Raw genomic sequence first — 23,792 nt, forward strand, 5'->3', positions numbered from 1 at the left:
CCGTGGATGAGTCAGGCAAGGCCCTTGCTCTTATGGGGTTTAGGTTGAAGGGGCAGAGACAGAAAAGTAGACAGCCTAACTTCAGAGACTGATTGGGCTACAGAGAAAGCAAGGTGGGTGATGGGGAGGAGGGAGGCTGGGGAGTTTTAGATAAGACCAGCGAAGACTTCTCTGAGGGTGCTGAGTTGCCAGAGGCCACACTGTGGAGAAGCAATCAGTCATGCTGGTCAGGTTATTAATGCCCAGGGTTGACTCAGGTCTGGGAAAACGGACCTCTGAAAGGACTAGTGGGGAAGACAGGAAGTCACTAGAACATTTCCTGTAGGCCAACTCACAACATATATTAAAATTCTTCAAAAAAAAAAAAAAAATTACGTCCTTTGACCCCTGTGCTAGACTTTTTCCCTTTGCCCCCATGGATTTGAGTTCCTCTCTACAGCCCGGGAGGCCGGTCTGCGGGAACCACACGGGTGACCTCTCTTGCCCTCTGACTTCTGGCTGAGCTTGGCCAGTGGGACAGAGTGGGCAGGGGGCTCGGCGGCACCGGGAGAGAAGTACTGTCCCGCACTGTCCCCTCCCTTTGCTCGAGGCCACAGCTCCTGCCAGACAGGCAGCACCTTCGCACAGCCACCCTGCCTGAGTTTGGGTAACCGCTCCCTGCCAGCCCTGGGGTACTGCACCAGGACTTTTGGTTTCTCTGCATCAGTCCATACCTTCCTAAATCCTCCCTTTATTAAACTCTCCCCCGCGGCTTGTTCCATCTGAATGTGTCATGTGTTTCCCACTGGGACCCTGACGAACACAGCTGTCAGTAAGAATGTGCTCTACATGAACCAACATTAAGAGTGCTGGTATCATGCTTAGAAATTCCTACTTCACCTCAGGAGCACAAAAATTGATTATATGCTTCCTCCACCTGGATTTATACATGTGTATGTATATTTTAAACAATACCGTTTAGGCAGTCCATTCCTAATTTTAGTGTAAGACACAAATTAGGAATCTACCTTAATTTTGTCCCCAATGACTACTCAGACGTCTTAACCTGTTTCTAAACCTTTCCCTACTGACCTGCAAAGCCACCTTTCAATGTGAGATTCCCACCTCACTGGAGTCTGTATTGAGCACTGTTTCCTACCAGTATCAAAGTGCTTTTATCACTGTAGCTTTAAAATACACATTTAAATCTGGCAAGTCCCTCTCTTTTCTTTTCCCCAGAATGTTCTTAGTCTTATAAGTACTGCTCCAGTTAAACATTAGAATAATTTTGTAAAATTTAGAATATAATTAAGAGTTAAAAAAAAAATTGAACATATGCTGAACATTTCCCATAAAATGAGAAGCACTGAGCCAAGCATGAATTTCGTGCCTATTTGGGCTGGACCTCTTTAGCTGTCTCTCTGCAGAGAAACTCAAGACGTTTTCAGGATTCGCCAGTCACAGAATGTCATCTCTGATTTTTTGTGGGGATGGAGGGGTTAAATAGGTGTTATGATGTCTGAGATGGACAAAACGTGACTAGAGACAGTATTCAAATGTGTGTTCTGAATTGGTGGTTGCTTTATTTGGAAAACCGTTTTTCCAAAGCATCAATGTTACATGGTTCTTGGCCTCCCAATCAGCCTACAGAAATGCTACTTAGCCAAGAATGTAGCCAAAATCTGGCACCGCTGCCCCAGTCCTTTGTGTCTATTATTGTCACCCTAACACCCAGTGTTTCTGGAGCAGGTCAGGTTTCTATGGGAACAGGAGTCGACACTGAGACAGGGAGTGAATTGCAGACAGAGAACACAGTGTCCCTCCCTGTGCCCCGTCCAGACTCCCATCCACCTCCATCCGGGTTCCCTGGAGTCCCCAGAGGGCAGAGGAAGGGCCTGAAATGAAAGCGGGAACTGAAGGAAACTGAGAAAGGCTTGGTGTGGTGGTGGGTGCCAATTACCAGTAAGCAGGAGGGGGATGGAGATCAGCCGGGCATCTCTACCTACTCACCTGAGTGCCCAACTCCAAGATTCTACAACATTTCTAACCAACTCCCCACCCCTGCCTTGCTCAGACCTATGATCTGAATCCAAACTCTCAGGACCAGGCCCAAGAGCAGCTTCCTTCCTGCACTGCAGGGGGTGGAGGGGGGCAAGGAAAGGTCACTCCCCCAACAGAGACTCTCTTCTTCCCACCCAAGGGAACCCACTGTGTGCTCTTTACCCTTCGCATAAACCCAGCTGGGGACCGGGCGCTCTCCAGGTTGCTGGGGGGTGAGTTGGAAACCATTGCAATACCTGAGCAGCATCTGCGGACCTCGGCACAGAGGCCATAATTACCGAGGGCTCGAAGGTGGTGCCGGAGCAGCCAGCCAAGCCCAGGGTGTACCTGCTGCCGGGACAGAAACTCAGCTTGTTTTAAACCCATCACTGGGCACCAGCTACACACACAGGGCTGCTCTTTCATGACGTGAGTCATAATCGAGGGGGAAGGTGACAACCTGAGACTGCAGCCAGCCAAGAGCTGTCCATGTGCCAGGCCCTCGAGGAGACCAGGAGATGGGGAGATCTCTGTCCTGGGGGCAGCTGGGGACCCTCCAGCCATTCTGGCTCCTGACTGGTCATTCACTAACACTCAGCACTGGGTTTACGGAACGGCCCTGCCTAGGGAGACTTGGCTATTTGCTGACAGTAGGAGTTCTCTTGGCAGGGGTGGTGGCAGGTTCAGAAGTGGGGTGACACCCTGCTGCCTTCAGGTGGGGGTGGGGGGGTAGGAGGTGCTGAGGCTGGCAGTGCGGGGAGGACAGCCCCTGCCTCTGAACTGCTGGTGCTGCTGGATCAGGGCCACTTTTTCCTCCCTAACCTCCCAGCACTCTGACCTCAGAAAACAGGAGGAGGTTTAAGTTCATGTCCTGCAAAATAGCCCACATGGCCAGCCAGCAAAGGGAGAAGATGAAAATGAGAGACTTTTCTCAACCTCTTCTGGCTTAAGGGACACCACGGTTCTCCACCTGGGGTGGACTCCCAGCACACAGCACTCTGATGCCCTGTGCCAGTCTGTTCTGGAACGTCTGTAAGGCGAGAGCGGTGTCCCTCATCATCATGACCTGTGGCCCTCCTGCTCAGGGAAGCACCCACAACAGTCTCTGGGAGAAGAGTGGTACCAGCCCTGCCCTGCACCTCCACCCAGAACTCAAGCCCTCCATGGTTTCCCAGAAAGCAGAGGAGGCTGAGTAAGCTCCAGGGTGGCTGCTGGCCTGTCTACTCCAAACTGCTTCCCCAGGGACCTGGCCAGCAGAGCAGGCAACCCTCAGCTCTCCCAGAGAACACAAACAGGCTGACCCTTGTCCACAGAGCCCTCCCACACCCCTGCCCTGAGCTCTGCCTTGAAACCCGCTCCTTGTACTGAGGTGGTGCCTCTTCCTTCTCCTCAGGGCCTGGGGAAGGGACGACAGTGACCAGAGTGGCAGGGAGAGCCTGCCTGGGTCAGGAAGGGCGCTGTTCATGATCTAAAGGAACCAAACCAAAGCTCCTCCACGTCCACAGTTTCCCCTAATGCCGTTTTACCTTCCTTCACTGTCTCCTAACATGGAGTCCCTGAACTCTCTGAGATCATGGGCAGGATTCTGTGTCATGGTGCATTTTTCTAGGGAAAAGATCCATATGTTTCTGCTTCTCCAAGGTGGCTATGACCCAAAAGATCCACTGACCTCAGCTCCTGACTGAGCAAGCTCTCTGTGAGGATCTGGTGACCAAAGCAACTCTTCCTTGGCGGGGTGTTCACTGGATCAAAACCTTAAGTCTAAGTCACCTAACTCAGGTCTCTTGGTTGGCAAAGGTGGTACTAAATGAGTCACTACATGGCAACCGTGAGGAACACTTATGCAAGTTTAGCCTCTGTTCCAGGCGGGCCTACACCAGCACCAGGACTGTTTCTTCAGCAGAGAGCCCAAAATAAAAACACCATCTGGCCAGAAGTAAAGGTCAAATGCAGACACACTGAGAGTGCAACGGAGGCCTTCCCAGCTTTGAGAGGAAAGAGGCGTTATATGGTCTGGCATTTTCCTCACAGAACACGCTGTGTGGCCAAGACTGCATGACTGGGTGAGCTCTCCCGCCATACACCTCAAGTTCATTACTAACTTAAAGATAACAGAAGTCTACACAGCAAAACAGCTACAAAAGCTCACGTGGTCCCATATCGAATCCTGGACGTGATAATCCTAACGTGGATAACAATGAGGGCCATGGAAGAAAAAAAGTAAACAGCAACAGTCACTAAATCCCCAGATGCAGTTAGTCAGATGGTCAAGGTCACAGCCCAGATGTGTTATTTGCTAAGAACTCACTACTCTCCATTTGTTCTATGTTTTCGACTCCATTATTTTTCAGTTAGGACATAATGTATAAAATTTCCAGAAATTAAGATGTGATGAATTGGAAGGCTCTTGTGTGGAAAACCATACCTTTATTTTGCTGAGTTTCATTTGGATTTTCTTAGACACCAGATCAGACCAGTACTTCTCTCCTAAGAAGTCCCAAAACATTCTTCCAAGCAAGGCATTCACCCAGGCTTCCTGTTCCTCCTCCTCGGAGGGTGGCACCTCTGGCAACTGGCAAAAGGAAAGGGCCCAAAATTAGCTAGAAAGCAACTGGAGAACAAGACAGGTGCTTATTTTTAAAAAGTCACTGAAGGTTCCTCCCTCTTGAGATGGGGGAACCACATGAGTCGTATTTCTTCCCTATAAATTAAAAGTCCCACATTATGTCAGTGAACAAGAAAAAGAGAAACAAAATCCACCATCACCGATGAAAACTCCTCTTTGTCTATTTTCTTTTGCTACCAGCCTTCCTGTGAACCAGCTAACATTCATACAATTATCTCAGCCATATCACCCTACTGCACCCCCCTCCCCTGCCCCCAAATCAGCTTGGTACCAACATTCTGACTCAGTGACACATCTGATCAAATGCTTGCCTATCTTTCTTCCAGTTAAGATTCCCAGGACGTCTAATTGTCAAGCTGGTCTCCCCAGGCAGCCCCAGGACTCTCACATTTAGCCTGACTCCTATGAGGTCACAATTCTCTTGGGCGAAGGGCATGGGTTGCTTAGAAATACTGGTGTCTGGGTCCTATATCCGGAGATGCTAATATAAGTGGCTAAGAGGATTTTTTAGAAGCTCTCTCATGGATGCAATGAGCAGGTGAGGTTGAGACCCACAGCCCTGGATTAGAGAGAGGAATTCTATGAAACTTCTACAGCTGTCCTCATCCATCTCAGCCCAGGTCTACCCTCTACTGGATACAATCCATCTGAAACGCCTGTCATGGCCAACGTGCGAGGTGGTGGTGGTGGTTTAGTCACTAAGTTGTGTCCAACTCTTGCGGCCCCATAGTCTGTAACCCTCCAGGTTCCTCTGTCCATGGAATTTTTCAGGTAAGAATAACTGGAGTGTGTTGCTATTCCCTTCTCCAGGGGATCTTCCTGACCGAGGGACTGAATCCAGGTCTCCTGCATTGCAGGTGGATTCTTTACTGATTGAACCACCAGGGAAGCCCAACATGGGAGGTGGGGAAAGAGCAAACCCTGTTAGCCTCTGATTTCCAAGGCTGAGTATTGAGCTCTGGACTCTTGGTGGGAGAGGGCCAGGGTGGGGACAAGCAGAGGGAGAAGTGGCCACGACACTCACGGCCCCTGTCACAGTGGTAGTGATGCTTGGTGGCATCCACTGACCCTACACCCGGCCCTAGGGTAAGACTCCTCAGGCTCCCTCACTGGCATCTCACAATACCCCAGAAAGGCAGAACTTTTACTTCTATTCTAGGGAGAACAGACTCAGCACCGATCAGTGCCCTGCCTGAGGCCCCTAATTCATCAGCGCAGCCTGACTCACAGCCCCACCGCCCCCCACCCCGCCGCCCTGTCCTCCAGTGCTCTGTCCTGTGGGAGGAAGAGGGAGTGACTGGCCCCTCGTGTGACAGCCGTGTCCTGTGCCGAGGGCTCTAATGAGATGACAGCTGCACAGAATCAATTAGCCTTGGAAAGCAAAGGCCAAAAGGACTAGAAATGCAGGCTCTGCGGGCTGTCACCCTCCTCTTCCCTCTACGGCTGAAACAAATGCATTTGGACTGTCCTCACGGCTGCCTGCAGCCACTACACAGAGACGCCTCTGTGCTCCACGCATGCAGGCTCCTGCCAGTCACGTCTGTCCTGGGCAGCCCCACACAGCTGTGTCCTAGGCTGGTGGCAGAGTACACGCGTGCGTGGCCTGGGGTTCATGGATTTGACACTTAAGAGATGTGGTGGCGTGCGAGTGTTCTAAAGGTCTCTGGCAGGTGTCTACGTGTGACTCTTCTGAAGTCCAGAGCCCTTAGGGTCTGACCCAGTTGAACCGGTCACTGAGCGTGTGTGGAGCCTGGCAGACCACCCAGCTCCCACCTGTCCTCTATTCCTATCAGAGCGTGTGCCGTCTCTCGCTTTGGGGACCTGGTGTTCACTTGCATTTCTCAATGTAACGTTACTGCATATAAGCAGGGATATTCTATGTTCAAGGAGTCCTTCAAATTGGGACATTTTCAAAGTTCTCCCTTATGAATGTTGGTGAGTTCCGTTAAAAAAAAAAAAATTAAACTCTGGTTTAAAAAATAAATACATGTGGGTCCCTGCATTTCAGAAGACACAGCTCCAGCCGCCTCGTGTGAGCAGCTGTGCCCTTCCCACGCTGTACAGGCTTCCGAGAGCAACCAGGGCACCTCGGCCACCAGGTCCTGGATGGAAGAGTGGGAGTCTGTGCCCAGCAAGCACTGTCATGTCTCAAGTTGTACGTAGCTTTGGAATCGCTTTTTTTCTCTGCCTGAACGTCTGCGCCCCACCCGAGGGGGATCCAGTCTAGCTTTTCCGAGGTTACTCACTGTCTCTGAGTCACATCAGATTATCCAAGCAGACTTCTGAGTGAGCACTCACCCAAAGACAATGCCCTCCTCCCCCAGGGAGCCAAGAAGAGCCAAGACACTGCCCACGCAGGACAGCGCATGTCACGCTCAGATCTGTAGGCTGTACAGAGAAGAGGGCACTCTTTCCCTTCTCCTGTGGGAGGGCTGGCCCTTTACTAACCTCTTACACACGAGTTATTCACAGGAAACGGGGTTTAACAAAAATAGCAAGAAACAAAGCCTATTTCACAATTTTTGTCCAAGCCAAAGGCATATGATGTGGAAACAAATTTCCGAAATTACTGACAAGCAGGTTGTGTTTTTTCTTTTCAACTGTTCCTTTTTCTAACTCAGGGTCTCTCCACAGACTTGAGGGGAACAAAGAAAAATCCAGGAGCAGCAGAATACTGACAATGCATCAGAGCAGCTTTATGAACAAAATCTGGGTTCAACAGGCTGCTAGAAAGAATGCATTTTCAATGAAAGTCATCAACATGTAAGACCTTAACCAATAAATGTGCATATATTTCCTCAGGCTGCTATTTGGCTGCAGGGAGGAATGTGAGAAGCATATTCATGTCACTATTTCAACTAAAGATGTATATTTAGAAAGGGTATGTTTCTAAAAATGGCTCCCAAAATAAAGTTTGGAGAGCTCAATGGCCGGGAGCTGAAGCAAGGCCATTAGAACTGTCTGATTAGCTCTCGGGAGGTATTTTATTAAAAACTAACCCTTAGAAAGAAAATAGTACAGATTTACTTTGTGTGGTTTACTTGTCTCCTATTATAAATAGCCAGATGAACCTAGCTTTTTAGGGACAAAAAGAGCTCAGTGGCTTTGCTGCTAAGGTTTGGTCGCACACAATCTGGCGTCATGAGGGTTTCACGAAGGGCTGCATGGTCCAGGAGAAGGCACAGTGGAGACCCTCCCACGGGGGCTGTTTCCCCAGTTACAAAACCAAGCATAAGTACCATAGAAAACACCCATAATCCCACTATCCAGATTTAATTATTTAAAACATTTTAACTGTATCTTCTTTCGTTCTGTATTCAATGTATATATACTTTTAAGAATACGTTGCTTAAAAAAAACAGATATAACTAACATGGTTTTGTATCCTTTTATAAAAACAGATGTATGGAGATATAATCCAGGAGGCACTACTGGTAAAGAACTCACCTGCCAATGCAGGAGACTCAAGAGACTCAGGTTCAATCCCTGGGTTGGGAAGATCCCCTGGAGAAGGGTATGACAACCCCTTCCAGTATTTTTGCCTGGAGAATCCTATGGACAGAGGAGCCTGGCGGGCTATAGTCCATGGGGTTGCAAAGAGTCAGACATGACTGAATTGACTTAGGACACAGCACAATCCACATACCATACAGTTCACCCATTTAAAGAACATAATCAGTGGTATTTGATATAGTCAGAGTGGTGAAGCCATGAGCACAGTCAATTTTAGGATATCTTCATTACCCCCAAAGAAACCCTGTATCCACGAGCAGTCACTCCCCATTCCTCCCAACTCCATCCCCACCAGCCTGGGGCAACCAACCACTAATCCATGGCAGGGAATGTGCCTATTCTGGACATTTCATAAAAATGGAATCATACAACATGTGTTCTTTTGTGACTACTTCTTGGACTAAGCATAATGTTTTCAAGATCACCCATGATGTAGCACGTATCAGTACATCCATCATCTCTTCATATTGTGGAATAATATTCTATTGTGTGCATACATCACACTTATTCATTCTTCAATTGATGGATACTTCAGTGGTTTTCCACTTCTTGCTACTGTGAATAACACTGCTATGAATAGTTGTTCACAAGTTTTTGTGTGGACACAGTTTCATTTCTCTTAGATATATACATAGGAGTGGAACCGCTGGACCCCACTAACTTTTAAGTTTATTTAACATCCTGTTGTTGTTCAGTCACTCAGTCTTTGCAACCCCAGGGACTGTGGCATGTCAGACTTCCCTGTCCTTCAACCATCTCCCAGAGCTTGCTCAAACTCATATCCATTGAGTCGGTGATGCCATCCAACCATCTCGTCCTCTCTTGTCCCTTCTCCTGCCTTCAGTCTTGCCCAGTATCAGGGTCCCTTCGAATGAGTCAGCTCTTCGCATCAGGTGGCTGAAGTGTTGGAGCTTCAGCTTCAGCATCAGTCCTTCCAATGAACAGTCAAGACTGATTTCCTTTAGGATTGACTGGTTTGATCTCCTTGCAGTCCAAGGGACTCTCAAGAGTCTTCTCCAACACCATAGTTCAAAAGCATCAATTCTCTGCCACTCAGCCTTTGTTATGGTAAAACTCTCACATACATACATGACTACTGGAAAAATCATAGCTTTGACTATACGGACCTTTACATAATGTCAGCAATGTAATGTCTCTGTTTTTAAAAATTCTGTTTAGGTTTGTCATCGCTTTTCTTCCAAGGAGCAAGTGTCTTTTAATTTTGTGGCTGCAGTCACCATCTGCAGTGATTTTGGAGCCCAAGAAAATAACGTCTGTCACTGTTTCCATTGTTTCTCCATCTATTTGCCATGAAATGATGGGACCATATGCCATGATCTTAGTTTTTTGAATGTTGAATTTTAAGCCAACTTTTCACTCTCCTCTTTCACCTTCATCAAGAGGCTCTTTAAGCTCCTCTTCACTTTCTGCCATAAGGGTGGTGTCATCTACATATCTGAGGTTATTGATATTTCCGCCGGCAATCTTGATTCCAGCTTGTGCTTCAACCAGCCCGGCATTTCACATGATGTATTCTCTATAGAAGACATTCTGAAGAACCATTAAACTGCTTTCTGCAGCAGCTGTGTCATTTTACAATCCCACTGTACGAGGGATCCAGTTTCTCCACATTCTCACTAACTGCTACTATCTTTTTCATTCTAGCCATCCTAGTGGTTTAGAAGTAGCATTGCATTATGGTTTTGATTTGCATTTCTCTGATGACTAATGACTGAATATCTTTTGTATGCTTATTGGTCATTTGTATATCTTCTTTGGAGAAATATCTGTCCAGACCCTCTGTCTATTTCTTAATTAGGTTTTTGTAATTGAGTTGTAAGAGTCCTTTATATCAGTGATCCCCAATCTTTTTGGCACCAGGGACTGGTTTCATAGAAGACCATTCTTCCACGGACCAGGCTGGTGGGGGGGATGGTTTCAGAATGGTTCAAATGCATTACATTTACTTCGCACTTTGTTTCTATTATCACTACATCAACTCAGCCTCAGATCATCAGGCATTAGATCCTGGAGGCTTCGGACCCCTGCGTTATATAGTCTAGGTACAAGGCTCTTAGACATATGATTTGCGAACTCTGGGTTGTTTTTTCCCTTTCTTGATGGTATGTTTGCAGCATAAATGTTTTAATTTTGATGAAGTCCAATTTATCTTTTTTTCCCTCTGGTTGTGCATACTTTTGGTATCTTATCTAAGAAGTTTTTATCTACCTCCAAATCAGAGATTTACTCCTATGTTTTCTTTTAAGAGTTTCACAGTTTCTGTTCTTCTAGGATCCATTTTGAGTTAACCTTTGTATACAGTGTGAGGGAGGAGCCTGATCTCATTCTTTGGCATGTGGATGTCCAGTTGCTTTAGCACTATTTGCTGAAAAGACTACACTTTCCCCCACTGGATTTTCATGACACTCTTATCTGGAGGCTTTCTAAAGTTTATTTTTAAATTGCATATATGGCTTTATATTTTTTACTTATTGTATGATAAGCACTTTGCAATTCCACTTTTAAAAGTTTAAAAAGCAGATTCTGAGGAGGGAAAGAGGAAGCCTTGGGAAGCCACTCTGCCTGTTAAGATTTCCTGGTTTCTGTTTGATTCCTATTTGCTTTGTAGAGTTATCTCCTGATAACACCAAACAGGAGGTAGTCCCTTATGATCCAGTTTCTAGGTAACAAGATAGTGGAACTAATAATAATGAAGACAGGACTCTCCAGTCCTGGGGCAGACTACAACACCTTCCAGAGAAAAGCAGCGTGGCAGCGTGTGATGAGATCTGAACACCAGAGCCTCCCGCTTAGAGGACTCCCAGAGCACGGCCTCACCGACGTCCCCTCCCCAGGCAGGCCGCTCTGGGGCCCACAGAGCCAGCGGCATCCCTGGCCTCGCACCCCTCAGCAAATCCACAGGCTGCCAGTGGGGTCTCCCTTCCTGAGGTGCCCACTCCAGGTAATACTATCCCACCTTTAGACATTTCTTAAGAGCTTCCTCATTTTCTTAATTTAGATCTTCTCAAACCAAGGCGACCACCTCAACAAGATGGTCAAGCTCTGGGTCTCCTCAGCCAGCCTCGTGGTCTCACTGTTCTAGAGGGTAAGTTGCCTGAGAAGAGAGAAAATGGCGCCAAGATCACAGGGCTTTGGAGACTTCAGAGGCTGGTACAGCCTGTGCTCACGAGATAACACAGAATCACGAGGGCAAGTGAGGGCTCAGCGACTGACAGCTAACTGCTAACCATCTGGAGAATCAGGCCCTTCCTCCAAAAACAGTGGTATTTTGTAATTCAAGTTTTGAGCTCCAAAGTGCCTTCAGAAACCCCCAAACTTGCTTTTAATTATTGAGTGAGAATAACGAACAAAAGTGCTTAGTACTGTTTAATCCAAGTCTAGGGGGAGCCTGGTGGGCTGCTGTCTATGGGGTCGCACAGAGTCGGACATGGCGGCAGCGACTTAGCAGCAGCAGCAGCAGCAGCCTATATTTACTAATTATCACTGGGTGTTGTTAATATGGGTTTGGCTCCTGAGCACCTGCAGCCTCACTCACCTCCTGACCCAGCTCAGCCCTGGGCAACATGTGAGAAAGGAGGCCAAGTGTGTGGACACTGCCGTTAGACCTGGACTCCTCCAGGTGAGGAAAGCTTTGAACACGGCCTGTCAGAGGAAGGGGCGGGGCAAAGGTTGGAGCTGTGTCCCAAGCTCCCTGAACAGAAGGGGAAGGACATGTGACCTGGGGTAAGCGTGGGGGTGGTGGCCCACACTGACAAAGTGACAGTGTAACCTGAAGAGATGTCCAAGGTCCCCTTGAGTCTCTGAGGCCCTTCAATCCTTCCTGGACTCGTGACAGCAGAGGCAACATGAACCAAAGAAATACCCTGGCCATCTCGGGCAGGAAGGATGTGCACAAACGACCACATCCGAAAGGTCCACCCTTGATCAAACTGTGAGGAAACAGGCATTCTTGTGACCAGGGGGAATGAACACTGGTGCAACCCTTATGGAGGGGAATTTGGCAATATGTAACAAAACTACATGTGAGTTTCCATTTTGACATTCTGCTAAGATCTCCCCGTGAAGCTATATCCCCAATAAGACAAAAATACACAGCCACAAAGTTGTTCACTGCAGTGTTGTTTGTAACTGCAAAATATTATAAACCATCGATAAGCCTATAAGAGACTCAATATACTACAGAACATTAACACAATGAAGTCAGTCTTCATGGCTGTTTTAAGAAAAAAACAAGAGGAAGGGAAGATACCTAAGAACTGATGTGGAGTGATTTCCAGAGTGTACTGGTAAGTGAGAAAAGCATGCGCAAGAGTATCCTTAGTGTGGATACCCTCTGTGTAAGAAAGGAGGGGAAATGAATCCAGAGAGGATGAGCCAGAGACTAAGGAGACTGGTTCACTATTGGGGTGAGGGTGGGGGTGGGGAGGATGGCATGCATGAATAGGGTGGGGGAGATGGCACTTTTCTGAGTATGGCTTTGTACAGCTTTGGTTTTGGGAACCATGTTAACACTTCACAGGCAAAGAACAGAAAGGAAAATCAAAGATGGGGTTGGGGGAAGGTCCTGATTTGCTCAAATGGCAAAATTAAAGAGAAATAAAACTAGTAAAGAACTATCTCCACTGAACAGAAAAGCCTGAAAAGTAACAAAAGGAGTACAGGAATAAATACTGTAGCAGATCTTATGTCCCCAAAATGGTGCAATGCTCTCCTAAGAATTTGCTGCTCCCTCAGCAAAAGGTAGAATCGATGCCCCTCTGGGCTCTTTGACTACTTTGACTAATAGCACAGGAAGGAGGTGACATTACTTTACTTCCGAGATTAGTCATACTTTTACTGTCATAACAGGCAGTACAGTGTCCACCTGTCTTTTTCTCTAGGGACACTTGTGCTTAGAACCCAGCCATCACAATGAAGGAAGCCCAGGCCACAAGGAGAAGAACCAAGGCCCTCAGCCTGAACTCCCAGCCACCACCCAGCATCCACACGCAAGCTGTGTGGGCGCCATCTTGGAAGCAGGTCCTCCAGCCGCGGGTCCAGCCTCCCCACCTGACACTACGTGGAGCAGAAAGCAAGCTTTACTGCTAGGCCTGGTGAAATTATAAATTTGTGAGCAAAATAAATCATTGCTATTGTTTTAAGCTCCCCCATTTGGGGCTGTTTGTTACACGGCAATAGATAACTAACACACACACCTATACCTTATTCACAACCATCTCTACTCTCAGACCACCCGAGAGCCAGGACGTAGCCACATGTGCTTCAGGCCGGCCAAGTAGAGGTGGAAGCCCAGCACCAATGCTCCTGCACTTTCTTCAAAAGCCCCTCTTCCAAAGACAGCTCTCTCTGTTCACACAGTTCTGGTTCTCTGTGGTTTCCTAGCTCGGGCAGATTAGAATTAGTAAATTAAGGGGAAGGGTGGCAGACGAGGATAAGCACTCAGGGAAGGACAATTAGAAGGACACACGTCAACACCAGCCAACGGACAACTGACAGAAAACGCTGCAGAGCCTGTGGTCTGGGATGGCTCAGACGGGGTGAAAGGCCTGAACTCGGTGGCCTCGCCAGACCACAGGCCTGGATTTCCATGTGTTGTACTGAGTCTTTAAATCAGCAAGGCAAGATGAAATCATCCCTGCCTGCTCTGCCTAAGGGGGCCAGGAAGTGCCATGTGGTTTTTAGAGATTTTTATCAGGCGCAGAAGATGAAAAAAGATCCTGGTGCCTAAAGGGGTAGCGCTAAAGTGCCTGGAAGAAAGGTTAGCGACAGCCGCACTAGGCCGGGGGCGGGCTGTGCCAGCAGGGCCTCCCACAAAAGCCAGAGATGACACGAGACGAGCACATGTGGACACACACTGAGGAAACGATGCTCTAAAACTCTGTTAAATTACAGAACTCTTTTTTAAAAAGCAAGCATTTACCTAGTAGATCATTTTCTTACATCACACAGTTCTCCTCCTGATCCTCCTGAGTCTGATGAGGGTCAAGACAGCTGACTGCCCAGGGAGAAAGGGAACCGGGGTGGGGCAGTGGGAGTCAGTGGTAAACAGGACGTTTCTAGAACAGTTATATATGATCCCACCCTAGCTTAGCAGGAAGCCTACTTCCCACTCTAGCTGGTAAATTAAGTCAGAGGTGCAGGCAGTGGGTCAGAGGCCAGCAAAGGTATATGGTCTTTTTTGGCCCTGACAGAGTAGGCTGGGGGAAGGTTCTGGGGTCTCTTCCACAGTGAAGAGGGTCAACAGAAGAAATAAAGGCTGAGGGCACAAAGAGGAAGGCCCAGATGCTTCCGGTTAACAGAAACACAGTCATCTGATCAGAGGTCAAACACTTTAGCAGCTGAACATGGCTTCGTCCTGCTCCACAGGTGGAGGCTGTGCCTCAGAACCTGGTCGAGCACAGTCTGAGAGGACCCACCAAGATGGCAGTCCTGGCAGCCAAAGGGCCTCGGAATCTCAGATCAGGTTTTGAGTGCTCCATCACTTAGTAACTGTGAAATTAACCTACTTAACTTCTGTGAGGTTGGGTCTCTCCACCTACAAAATGGAGAGTACTAGCTGGTTTGCAAGACTGTTCAAGGGATCAGAGTAATTCTATTAAAGGATCTAGCAGAATTTGGCAGATGGCAGCTTATATTAATCACAAATGCTCTCGAGTCAATGTCCAGCTTGTTATACTAATACTGTGCAAATAATGCTGATGGTAAACCTTCAAAAGCCCTGGACACAGCTGAGGAGTCTGAGAAGTTGAGAATACAATGGTTATTGAAGAATTAAACCTCTGTTGCTAATGGTTTTGTTAATTTTCCTATTGATCAGCTGCTCAGATCAAACGCTAGGGGTAACCTCTGACTGCTCTGGTTCTCTCCATCCTGCATGGAATTCACCCGCAAACCTAGCCAGCTCCCTCCAAAAGTCTCCCAAAGGCAGCTGTGTCTCACCCCTGCTGTGACCCCTCAATCTCAGCCCCACTCTCGGCTGCCACCATCACCTTCCATCCACCCTCTTCCTCCTCTGCCCCTTCCCCATGAGAGTCACATATCTTTTTCAAACTCAAATCAGATCAACATTATGCCCAGCTCAAAACCCTCCCAGGGCCTCCCATGATCTGACTGATGAGGAGCTGACCTGAGGAGGCCCTGCCTTGTCCCTCGCTCACTGTCACCCACGCCAACCTCACGGCGGTTCCCTGAACATTGCAGCCACATCCCTGCTTTGGGGCCTCTGAACCTTCTGGTTCCCACACCTGCAACGCTGCCCCCACACAGATCACAGGGCTCGCTTCCTCACTCTGGCCAAGGCTCTGCCCAAGTGTCGCATCCTCAAAGGGGCCCTCCTCTTGAGAGCATTGTGATCATCAATCTAAAGTAGCCATTCTAGCTACTTCCCATTCTCCCTTGTTTGGCTTTATTGTAATCCTTATCGGCACCCGATGTTTGTTGCTGTCTCCCAGACTAGAGTTCAAGTTCCCTAAGAGCATGGCCCTCATCTGTCTGGTTCATCACTGTGTCCCCAGTGCCTGGAACAGGGCCTGGTACAGAAGAGGTGCTCAAAGGGCTAAAGTACGAAGACCTGAGTTTACACGTAGAACAGCCAGGCCAGGGCAGCCAGCTTTACCTTTTTCCCTGCGGTGGGGCTGCTCTCCGCGCTCTGCACAGGGCTCCTCTGGGGGCTCCGGTTTTCCTGGGGGACACACCTGGCCATGTACACGCTGTAGTCCAGAAGCATCTTTTGCCGCACGCCACCCACTAGCTCCTTCTGCTTCGGCTGGGCCACGAGCTCGTCCACGCTGCCTTTGCTGCTGCTGCGGCTGTGGGTCAGGTGCCCCGAGGGGCTGCTGTGTCTGCTGTGCGAGGGCAAAACCCCTGAGGCAAAGAAGAGATGGCTGTTAACACAGAGGAAGAGCGTAACAGCAAGGGAAACGGAACACAAAGCGTACTCCACTGGGTTCAGCTGAAAAGCGGCTAAAATGCTATCAATCACTGTTTAAAAAATATAAGACTATTTCTCACCCTGAAAGACACCTTCCATTGTAATGATAGATTATTTTTTTAGAAGAGTTTTTATTTTTCTTCGAGATGATTCAGAGTAATGGGAGCCATGATAAATATCTAGTAGGTACCTTTCTTTCTTCCTGGTAACCTCTTAGGGTCAAATGAAGGACTGACATACCTCCCAGGGGCACATGGAAAGGGGGCAGAAAGCTAATTGGAACTGCCATAAGCCTGTGGATGGACAAATACACCATCTTTCATTCATTCATTCATTCAACACATTTTTTTAATCAAGCACTTTCTCTGGGCCAACTCCACATTAAGAAAAAGATCAAGACATACACAATAACTGCCCTTGAACTCAGGCAAGGGCACAGTTTTCTGTAATAAGCACTGTAACTGAAGCACGACTGGGAAGCATAGGGAGAGTGCCTCTGCCCGAGAGAGCTGAGAGGCGCTTCCCCCAGCACTGACCTCCACAGGCAGTGACCTCTGGACTGCCCCTTGAAGAAATAGTGGGCAATCTTCCCGGCCCAGGTGGGGAAGAGCATGCCAGGTAGAGGGAACTGCATAGGCAAAAAGCAAAGATGGTGCAGAAAGCAAAGCCAGTGTCCTCCAGGCACTGTCTGGAGGACAGTGAGAGAGTCAGTGATGTTCCAAGCAAAGTACATGGGACAGAGGGACAGGAAATGAGCACAGGGGCCTGGTGATTGAGGCAAATGCAGCGAGTCAGGAGCCCAAGGATTCTGGCACTTGGATGGTGGTCTTGGGCATGGAGGCTATGCTGAAGGCCGGGAGCTTGAGAGCATGAGCTGCCTTTTCACCAGCCTTCTTATTATAACTAGGGTTCTCCTGCTGCTGCTTCTCTTGGAGGAACCTCAATATGTAAAAATAAATATACTCCTTAAGGAACCAGCAAAGACAAAAAAAAAAAACAAACTATAAATGTTTCCATCGATGGTTAAATGATTCGGTTCAGTGTACTGCAGTGAGCAGCCTAGAAGGCAAATGACCCCTGAACACACCTTCGGTGGCAGACAGTCATCAGTTCAGGGTGGGCTTCCTTCCTACCTGGGGCTCTCTCAATCTGCTCACAGGCCCTTTAAAAATACATAAGCACTTAGCATACATGTCATTACCTGCTTTACTTCCAGAGACACCAGATGGCTTCTTGGTTTCTGACTTCGGCTTAGATGCCAGAATAAATCTCCTAAACCACTCCTCTTTTTCTCGGCCAGTTCTCCCAAAGAGATAGAGTATCTGATCTCGATGGCCAGATCGAGTTCCCTCCTGAGGGTGGGGTGGCTTCTTAGGGTCCTCGCCTCCCAGCTCCCGCTCAGCTGGTGGCTTCTCTTCACAAGTTTCTTTGTCGGTCTGGGCCTTAGACATAAAGTCATCTTGTTGACCAAGCTCAATACAAATGGGGTACTTTTTATTCCAGATTCTTTTTCGAGCCAGACTTTTAGGCACCAGATAAACCTACGGAGAAAGGGAAATGATTTACATGCTAAATTAAGAACTGGCTATGATGAGCACTACTACCGTGGAGAGCACAGGCGCAGACGTCAGCGTCACTTTTGACTACAATGATGAACGTAGAAGAGTTACCATCTGTCCATAACACGACTAGAGAAACTGTAATTTTTTAGAATATTTATTTATCAGTTATTTGACTGCCAGGTCTTAGTTACAGCACATGGGATCTTTAGTTGTGGCATGTGAACCTTTGAAACTAAAATTTATAGAAATGACGTTTTCTTCAAAATAAGTCCAGGAAGGAGATGCTCAAGAACTTCTGCCAGTTACAAATATCTATGATTTCCAGGTAACAGTAGCACAATAACCATTTAGAGGATTATCATCAATTAAGTCTGGATATGAACTGAATTCGGAGAAGGCAATGGCACCCCACTCCAGTACTCTTGCTTGGAAAATCATGAGAGTTTTAAGAAGAACAGAAAACCTACAGCTTTTTGGAATAACAAATAATTTACATTTCTCAAGAACAGAAGTATGTCATACTTTTAACAAAATGTGGTTATTTTGCATATATATCCATAATTTCCAATTTATAGGGCCTCCATTAGTCTATTAGCCAGCACTGTAACGTGTGACTTTTTGTTTGACCAAAAAAATTAACTCTCAAAGTCAGAAGGGTGTATGATGCCTTGCTTCTCAAAGTGTGGTCGGTGGATTAGCAGCATAGATATGACCTGGGAGTCACAAAAACGCAGACTCTCAGGGCCCCCTCATAATTGCTGAATCAGATTCTGCAATTTAAAAGACACTCGGGTAATTCATACGCACATTAACGTCTGACAGGTACTGCTCTAAGTTAGACTAATACTTTAAAAACACACACAACCTTTTTAAGGGAAAAACATACAGTAAAGCATCCAAGATTCCAAATGCTTTTCATTCATCTAAGCTTCCAAAATTAGACAGGCTCACCTTGCTGTCCGAGAGGTCGTAGATTTTCTGGCTGATGTAGGTGACCTCTGGTTTTGTTTCATTGTAGCTTGCCCTTCTGGATATATTTTTATTGGGCTTTGAAAGTCTCAAGGTCCCACCCTCAAGTCGAACAAAGACTGAATGTGTCAAAGTCGCATGGTAAGTTTCTGGATCATAGTTGTAAATCTCATTCATCCATCCCTGATGGAGAAAATTTTCCATTAATAAAATGAGAATAAACAGACATCTGACTCAGTATGAAAACGATGGCCACTTCGGTATTCAGGACACCGAAGCCAAACTTGACAATGATGGAAGTACTAACTTATTTAACAAGAGACTGTTGAGACAAGCTGCTTAGCTTGAAGGATAATCAGTGCTGAGGAGTATTCTGATATGTTTCTGATAACTAAAAACCTGGATTCAGGCTGGAAAAGATAATGTCCATTTTCTTAAATAATTAAAGGCTTTTTTTGAAGCTGATAAGCAAATCAGGAAACTTAAATGTTGTTTTGATGTAAATGTAAGTCTCTCGCCCTGACCTCCTCTGGGGACGAGTGATCCCACACAATCTGTTCTTCTTAATTAACCCGACACATCCATTTCTCAGCCCGCCTGAAAACAATCTTTGAGATTTCACAGACGATATTAACTCATGTTACAGCACCATTCTCCAATTGTATCTCAGTGAAATCACATAGTAAAGCAGATGATCAAGAGTTAGGTATTAAATAGAACTTTCCTGGTGGCGCAGTGGATAAGAATCCGCCTGCCAATGTAGGGGATGCAGGTTCGATTCCTGGTCTGGGAAGATTCCACATGCCTAGCAGAACTAAGCCCATGCACCACCACAACTGAAGCTCTCACTCTAGAGCCTGTGCTCCGCAACAAGAGAAGCCCCTACTCGCCACAGTTAAAGAAAGCCTGCATGCAGCAACGGAGACACAGTGCAACCAAAAATAAATAAATAAAATATAAAAATAAATAAATAAATTGCACTTATACATATGCTATTTCAAAAAAAGAAAGAGGCATTAAATAAATCAGATATGATCAACAATACACCAAAATTCAAAGATATATAGTAACTTTTGAAGTTGTGTTCCAGGTTCCCCCTACCCATTAGTATGTTTAAAAATCCACATATGAATACAAAGAGCAAACATATATATACACGTGTGTGTGTGTGTGTGTGTGTGTGTGTGTGTGTGTGTGTAGGGGCTGTGCTGGGTCTTCACTGCGGTGCTTGGGCTTCTTGTGTTGCGCAGCATGGGCTCTAGAGTAAGGGCTCAGTAGTCAACAGTGCAAGGGTTTAGCTGTCTCGGGGCATGTGGGATCTTAGTTCCCTGACCAGGGATCAAACCCACATCCCCTGCAATGGAAGGCAGATTCTTAACCACTGGACGACCAAAGAAGTCCCAAGAGCAAACATATTGAACTGTACAGGCAATACACAACACCATTACACCATTATAAAATTGTCTAAAGCTGGTTTTAGCTGTAGTCAGTATTCATCATTTAACACTGCCAGCCCCACAGTACTTTTTCAGATGATATGGGTGCCCCAGATCTCTTTAAATGAAGTCCTTTAGGGAATTTTAATTACTATGTTCCCACTCTCCTCATTTCATAAATGTCTTTGAAATAAGCAGAAAAATGCTGAAGATCACTACACTGGAGCTGGGGTTGCCATTCAAGGAATAGCCATTACCATGGTGAGTATTTGAGTCTCACACTAAAATCTTGAATTGAGATCCTTGGCAAGTGAGGGATTCTCAAAATTCTGTTTTATTCTTTCATCCATTCATCAAAACATTCACTGAATCTACATGCCAAGCACTGTGTCAAGAGTTGATACACAGATTTTTAAAAGAACAAGATTCTTGACCCAAAGGTACTCCCAAAACAGTAGAGAGGAATCGGTCCTCATTTCACCATTCCACGATCCCACTAGAGTAACCATTAAAAAAAGTCCTCACAAAGAGTATCCTGAGCACGTGATTGGAAATAAAAACAGACAAATACACTTCTTTGTCATTGGGTGTGTGTGTATGAAATTTAAGAGCCAATTATATAGATTTATATACTTCAGATCTTTCGAATGAGCTAGAAATATTTCTCCATCCTCCCAAAGAGTCATTGCATCTATCTAAAAAATGTTGGATGAGCAAGCAGTGGCCATGGGAAGAGGGTGTAATCTAGGTGTTTGAAAAGAAAGGGCAATGATCAAAGCAATGATGCAAAAAAAGGGGGCAGGCGAAACAGCAGCACTGGAAGGTCTGAAGTGCAGTGGACGGTCAGAGCATCAGCTTGGGTGGGCTTATTTTGCTTAGGACAGAACTAAATGCAACTTTTGGTTCACAGTTTGTCTTTTTCTTCAGTCCATTCACTGATTTTTGAATGTTGAACAGCTTGCATTCTTGGGAAAATTATGTATGGATCATGATGTGCTGAAGTTGGATTATACCAGCTCACGAGAGCTGATTCCACACATCTTTGTCCAACTCCACGTTCAGGGACCTTATGTTGGTAACTTGCCAATTGGTTATGGTGGGAGATTTACACCATGGAAATCCATACAGAGGGCTTCCCCCACCAGCTGGGGAGCCAGTTTACCCGCACAACACAACTATTACGCTATTTATACATTGTTGAATTCAGTTTGCTGGTGCTTTGTTCATTTGTCCCAGTGCATGAGGGAAGGTTTTTCTTTTTTTTTTTTTTTGCAGTATCTTTTGGTATTATCTAGTCCATGGGGTCGCTAGGAGTCGGACACGACTGAGCGACTTCGCTTTCACTTTTCACTTTCATGCACTGGAGAAGGAAATGGCAACCCACTCCAGTGTTCTTGCCTGGGGAATCCCAGGGACGGGGGAGCCTGGTGGGCTGCTGTCTATGGGGTCACACAGAGTCGGACACAACTGAAGCGACTTAGCAGCAGCAGCCTCATAAAATGAGTTGAGAAGTGTTCCTTCTATTTTCTGGAAGAGTTTGTATAGAAATAACATTTCTTCCTTAAAGGTTTGGTAAATTTGCTATGGAAGCCATGTAGGTCTTAAGTTTTCTTTATAGAAAGGTTTTAAATATGAATTCAATTTCTTTAGTTACTGTTGGACTATGCAGGTTATCTATTTCTTCTTGAGTGAGCTTTGATACTTTATAAGGAAATCTGTCTATTTCATTAAGTTATCCAGCTTCTGGGCATAATGTTGTTTGTAGTATTTCTCTGTTATTCTTTTAATTACTATAGAGCCTGAAGTGATGCTCTCTCTTTCCGTCCTGATACAGATAATATTTCTTCCTTTCTAATATAATCATTTAATACTATTAACTTCTCTCTAAGCACTGTCAGCTCTAATTCTTGATTTGCTATATTTTCAATTTCATTCAGTTAAAAATATTTTCTACTTTCCCTTGTGACTATCTTTGGACCCATAGCTAATCACAAGTGTGTTGTTAATTTCCAAATATCTGGGAATTCCTCAGATATTTTTCTGTTATTGATTTCTAGTTTATTTCCATTAGAATCAGAGAATGTGCTTTGTGTAATTTCAGTTCTTTTAAGCTTGTTAACGTTTGTTTTATGGCCCAGAATATTTTCTATCTGGGGACTGGTTCATGGACACTATAAAAAATATGCTTTTTGCTATTGTTGGGCAGAGTTTTCTATAAATGTATTTATTTGTCTTTTTAAACACAAACCTTCTTCACTAAAGATATCCTAACATATGACCCATAGTTTTCTTTTTTATCCAATTTGGTTGTAGAAAATACTTTCTTACATATAACAGGTTTACTACACTTAAATTCCTAAAGGCAACTAGATTAATAGAAAAGTTGAAGCAGATCTGATTTTTCTGGGCTGCTTCAGAGCCATGCTCAAGACCAGGTTATGTTTATTTGCAATGTTACTAAAACCAAGAAGAATCCATGGAAGGAGGGAAGGATGGACTGGTGCTGAAGAAGGTCTAATGGTCAAGGAAGGACTATGAAACTGAAATGGCAACTTGCTATCGGTGTCATTTAGGAGCCATTTGGGCACGTGGTCCCCACCTGGGATTGCTTTTTCTTAAGTACTGAATTCATTACAATATTGCTTCTGTTTTAAGTTTTGTTTTTTTTTGGCCATGAGGCATGAGGAATCTAAGCTCCCGGACCAGGGATCAAACCCGCACCCCCCCTGCACTGGAAGGCGAGTCTTAACCACTGGACTGCAGGGAAGTCCCTGATCATCATAATTTGATATGACAAACATTTTTGCAATAATATCTCCATATAAACAGAGAAGGAAATGGCAATCCACTCCAGTATTCTTGCCTTGAGAATCCTATGGACAGAGGAGTCCACAGGGTCACAGAGACTCAGACACAACTGAGTGACTAACACACACATGGCCATATAAAAGGCTTTTTATTAGTTTCCAGTCATGTAAGATTATACTAGACATATAAAAAAGCCAACAGCATGAACATGGTTCTGAAATTTTTAATAAAATTCCCAGCCTTATAGTTACCATCCAGTTACCAGACCAAAAGTATGAAAGGAAAAAAGACAAGCATTATATTGTGAAGTTATCTCAAATATAGGACAGTCTCTGAGAAAGAGTGTAAAGAATTTTCCCTTTTTGAAACTCCTAAGACTAGACAGGTTATTTATGAGTAAGAGAAATTTAAGAATAAAAGATTTGATTGTTTCTCTCCAATTGGGCTTCCCCGGTGGCTCAGCTGGTAAAGAATCTACCTGCAATGCGGGAGACCTGGGTTCGATCGCTGGGTTGGGAAGATCCCCTGGAGAAGATAAAGGCTACCCACTCCAGTATTCTGGCCTAGAGAATTCCATGGTGTTGCAAAGGGTTGGACACAACTGAGCGACGTTCACTTTCTCTCCAATTGCTTTCATTTCTTCTTTCCTAAGTCAGAAAATGTGGCATTATCCAGGGAAGCACTATCTAATGGAAATACAACATGAGCCATAAATGTGCATCATGCTATGCTATGCTAAGTCACTTCAGTCGTGTCCGACTCTGTGTGACCCCATAGACGGCAGCCCCCTAGGCTCCACCGTCCCTGGGATTCTCCAGGCAAGAACACTGGAGTGGGTTGCCACTTCCCTCTCCAATGCAAGAAAATGAAAAGTGAAAGTGAAGTCGCTCAGTCGTGTCCGACTCTTA

At 45.9% G+C, this 23,792-nt stretch overlaps 1 protein-coding gene and 1 long non-coding RNA gene across 3 annotated transcripts in view; one reads left to right on the plus strand and one right to left on the minus strand.

The window, feature by feature from the left end:
- The window catches only part of TEX2 (testis expressed 2), a 113,839-nt gene that overhangs the window by 24,844 nt on the left and 65,203 nt on the right, over positions 1-23,792 (minus strand). For both annotated transcript variants that reach the window (XM_070773794.1, XM_019980840.2), the window contains exons 3-6: positions 18,623-18,823; positions 17,311-17,650; positions 15,795-16,042; positions 4,445-4,591 (exon numbers count right to left, since the gene is read on the minus strand). In XM_070773794.1, the coding sequence (XP_070629895.1) occupies positions 4,445-4,591; positions 15,795-16,042; positions 17,311-17,650; positions 18,623-18,823 (936 nt within the window). The remainder of the gene's footprint in view (positions 1-4,444; positions 4,592-15,794; positions 16,043-17,310; positions 17,651-18,622; positions 18,824-23,792) is intronic.
- LOC139177603 (uncharacterized) lies at positions 10,499-13,320 on the plus strand. Its single transcript, XR_011562118.1, has 2 exons — positions 10,499-11,120; positions 13,060-13,320. It is a non-coding gene; the product is annotated as an uncharacterized lncRNA (long non-coding RNA).

The sequence above is a fragment of the Bos indicus genome, chromosome 19 (assembly GCF_029378745.1).
Source record: "Bos indicus isolate NIAB-ARS_2022 breed Sahiwal x Tharparkar chromosome 19, NIAB-ARS_B.indTharparkar_mat_pri_1.0, whole genome shotgun sequence".
NCBI lineage: Eukaryota > Metazoa > Chordata > Mammalia > Artiodactyla > Bovidae > Bos > Bos indicus.